The 4,356-nt window shown below is 32.5% G+C and overlaps 1 protein-coding gene across 1 annotated transcript; it reads right to left on the reverse strand.

Moving 5' to 3' along the window:
* Positions 1-216: 216 nt before the first annotated feature.
* LOC127787316 (14 kDa proline-rich protein DC2.15-like) lies at positions 217-624 on the reverse strand. The gene has a single exon (XM_052315290.1). The coding sequence runs from the start codon at positions 622-624 to the stop codon at positions 217-219; it is 408 nt and encodes a 135-aa protein (XP_052171250.1).
* Positions 625-4,356: the final 3,732 nt, after the last annotated feature.

Genomic DNA, 4,356 nt, shown 5'->3' on the forward strand with positions numbered 1-4,356 from the left:
GTGAATTAAGATATCATTCAAAATTAAAGCCAGACCCATGCATGTCGTTCAAAAACCCAACGACATTTCCCTAACAATTGTGATAACATTATATCACAAAGGCAGTGACAATGAAGGAAACATGAGGATATTTCACGCACCTACACTACTATCTTAATTACTCCTTTAGAACTCGATTGCAACTTATTCTAGAGAAAGAGAACAAAGTGAATTTATCTATGAACATTGGTAGCCTGGAGGAACACTTTTTGAGCAAACATTGAGGAGCAAACTCATGGAAAGCGGGATATTGATGTTCATGCCAAACATGTTTGCTTTGAAGGCAATGCAAAGGCAAGTAGCAGCTTCAAAATCAGCAAGGCCTTGGAAGAGGCTGCAACATGGAGCCACTGGCAGGTCACCTGTAGTCATATTAAGCAACCCATCGAGGACACTAGTGCACATACCAAATTTGAGAACATCTGTTGGGCAGGCGCTTGTGGACGGGCTAGGACTTGGTGCTAGCTTTGCCATTGGTTTTGGTTTTGGATTCGGAGGGAAAGTGCCATGGGCACTTACAAGAGCATAGAAGAGAAGATTGACAAAGAAGAAAAGAACAAGTGACGCATTGCCCTTTAAACCCATTTGTCGAACCTAGATATCCTTTCTAAACAATAGTATTAGCAATAAGTAGAAACTCTAGAGGTGATGACTGATGAGAAGAGAAGTAATGATGGAGAATATTAAAAGCGGGTGGTGGGTTGTTATTATAGGGAGAAGAAAGAGGGCTTAGTCTTACATTGACTTTGCACGCCCACGTTAAGTTCAAACTACAGATCCACTTATGATGCATGGCTTGGTTTAATTACTAAAATTAGCTCATGTTTTAAAAATTACATTAACCTTGTGTAATGTGTCATGGACTTGCTAGATATTTTACACATTAAGAATGAGTGGGTCAACTAATTATTTGAAAAAGTCTAATTTAATTACCATCAGAAGATTGATTTTTAAATAAAAAATAAAAAATTGTTTCATATTTTGTTCGGGCATTTTAGTAAGTATATAGTCGCAAAATTGTAGAGAGATGAGTTTTTTTTTTTTATTATTAAAATCGTTTTCTAAATAATGTAATCACCTAAAAGCGTCTTCAAGAAGTGGCTTGAATAAGTAAGTTAACTAGTTATCATTATAAGATTCATTTTTGTTTGAACTATTCAAAATTCTCTTAATTAGCTCTGTCTATTTAGCAAGTCTTTGTTCCTGATGGCCGCTTAATGCGAGTTTGTAGGCTTACAAAGTCCTTTTTTTTTTTTTTTTAACATTTCAATATTTTTAATATGCAATAGTTTCTTGATTAATTATTGGGATATATGCAACAAAGAGGGAAGGGGTTATGGTAGGCTTGCCCTATTCTTGCATAGCCATGGAGGCAGCGAGCTAGGCGGCTCATTGGCTTGGCATCACTGCTTTCAGTCACCACGATTGATCTAAAAAATGAAGGGGAGGGGGGAGAGAGATTGAGGGACACAATTAAAAGATGTTATGGATGCTTCTTGAGAAAACATTTGTGAGATTTATCGTATCCACATCAATGACCATTGATTGTCTAGTAAATATACTAATTTGTATTAAGTAATATAATGAATATAAATTCAAGTATGGGGGGGGGGGGGGGGGGGGCGGCACAATTACAAGATGTTCATATTCAAGTTAGAGTAGATTTATCGTATTTATATCAATGACCATTGATTGCTCAAAATCTAGTAAATATGTTAATTCGTATCAAATAATATAATAAATTTGAGTTTAAGTATCGATCCTTTAGGGACTAACTTATTTAACTAGTGGAATTATAGAATTACCTATTTTAAATTAAATGTATCAAATATTAATAATTTTATTAAATTAATTAATTAAAATAATAAAATAAAATAAATTTGATATTCAAATAGCGACTTAAACAAAACAAATCAATAAATTTTAATAACTAAGACATATGTATGAATTTAGTTATGCAATGCGAATTATAGATTTTATGCAAATGAGGGGGGGGGGGGGGGACAATTACAAGATGTTATGGACGCTTCTTAGAGAAAACATTTGTTAGATTTATCGTATTCATATCAATGATGATTGATTGCTCAAAATCTAGTAAATATGTTAATTCGTATCAAGTAATATAATGAATATGAGTTTAAGTATCGATCCTTTAGGGGTTAATTTATTTAACTAGTGGAATTATAGAATTACCTATTTTAAATTAAACGTATCAAATATTAAGAATTTTATTAAATTAATTAATTAAAATAACAAAATAAAATAAATTTTATTCAAATAACAACTTAAACAAAATAAATCAATAGATTTTAATAACTAAAACACGTGTATGAACCTATCTATACAATGCAAATTATGAATTTTATGCGAATGAATTAATAAATTATGTCAGGGTGAAATCTCCTAATGCATTTGTTATCCTATCTCTAGGTTATAATAAAGCCATTCTCATTTAATTAGTTTTTATATTTCTATGAAAATTTAATTAAACAAGATAGCATTACAATTTATGAAATTCCTAATTTACAGTGAGATTTGTGGGTTACCTTATTACTAAAAGTCGCACAAAGAAATTGAATTTTATCTCTAATTGGTTTTACTTTATGGTGTATAATACTTATGATGCAATCCCTAACCTATTCTATCTCCTCTCGATCTCAAGATTAGGCATCAAATCATATAATTGATAGTCAACCATTCACAAACATTGAATCTAATATCACACAACTTAATATAATCTAAATTATTTAATCTCATAAAATCATAAAAAGTGCAACATAGTTTCTGCCAATACATTGCCTTAGTTTAAATAAATTATTTTATGATAGAATTAATTAAAATCCAAATTAACGGTAGAGTATAAAAAAATTAATTAAACAAGAAAGAAGAAGAAAGGCTGCCTGCCCAAATCCGAAACCAGATCCGAACCAAATCCGTCCGTTGCTACTCGCCCGCTTGCCCGCGTTGCCTTCTGCCTTGCGGCTGCTGCTTGCGTGGGTTGGCTTGCAGCCGCTGTGCGTGAGTCTCCTGCTGCTTGCTGTCTTGCTTGTGAAGCTCTTGCTTCAGCTTGATTCAGCACTGTTCTTCTCTTTATTAAATTGCTACTTCTTCTGTTTTTTTTTTCGCCGGTTCCAACCTCTGTTTTTCTTCTATTTCTTCCCTCTTTTATATTAATATTCTGCTGCCCTAGTCCTTCTCCAATTTGAATTCTTCCTTGTATCCACCTTGATCTCCTCTTTTAATTTGTATCTTTACTTGCCGAGAATTCATTATCCTTAGTTAAAATTAATTCTTTAATTAATTTATAATATTAATTTTAAAATTAACATTATAAATTAACTTATTATATCCTTTTGCATCAAATTATTCGAATTAATCCCTTTTACTTGTTTCCTACAAAAAGAAGTTCAAATTATATAAAATCCAAAAAAACTCACATTTTAAGTAAGAAAAACAACAAAACTAAGCTCGAAATTAGATAAAAATACATATAAAAATAAGACTGGTCAACCTATCCTCAACCCAATGGAAAACATTGATAAAAGAGGTCACCCACCTCCAAGCCAATGGATCAAAATAAATATGAACGCAAGTTTTAAGAATGGTTGTGTACTGGAGAATTATTGCTAGAGAAAAAATTATATAGTTTTGTGGGCAAGCTCCATCTTCAAAAGCGGATTTTCTACTATAATGGTAGAGGTAGATGTTGTAAGAATTGCTTTAAGATTGTTGCTAGGAGAAACTGTAAAGTTCTCTTCAAAATTGACTCCCAAATTCTAGCCAATGCTTGTTCCAACCAACTCTTCCATTAGCAAATTCAAAGACCGGGTACCTCTTTAGGATATCCATCTTTCCCTCAAGAAGAAAAGGTTTTCGAGGCTAGCCCATGTTTGAAATAGGCTAACCAAGTTGCCACTTCCTTGTTGCTTGGGTTAAAGTTATGAAAACTTGCTTACCTAATCTAGTGACAAGTTGGTTTTAGATGTAGATGATTTGTTCATACAATATGAAGATTAGAAACCCAAAAGGTAGATGATTCTCACCAAATCCAAGTTTTGAAGCATGATTCCCCGCAAAGCTCCAAATAATAAGTACTTATAAGGCAGCCAATTCACTTAACTAAATTTAAGAACATGTTAGCTCTAAAGGATAGATGATTAACTCACCGAATTTGGAGTTTCAAAAACATTGATGATAGAATCACTCAACCAACTAAATCTGGGTTCTAAAGCATGGTTCCAGTTAAAGCTTAAAATCATTATTTCTTAAAAAGTATAGATGATTTGCTTGGTAAATTTAGCGATAAGTTGGTTTTAG

The sequence above is a fragment of the Diospyros lotus genome, chromosome 12 (genome assembly GCF_014633365.1).
Source record: "Diospyros lotus cultivar Yz01 chromosome 12, ASM1463336v1, whole genome shotgun sequence".
Lineage (NCBI taxonomy): Eukaryota > Viridiplantae > Streptophyta > Magnoliopsida > Ericales > Ebenaceae > Diospyros > Diospyros lotus.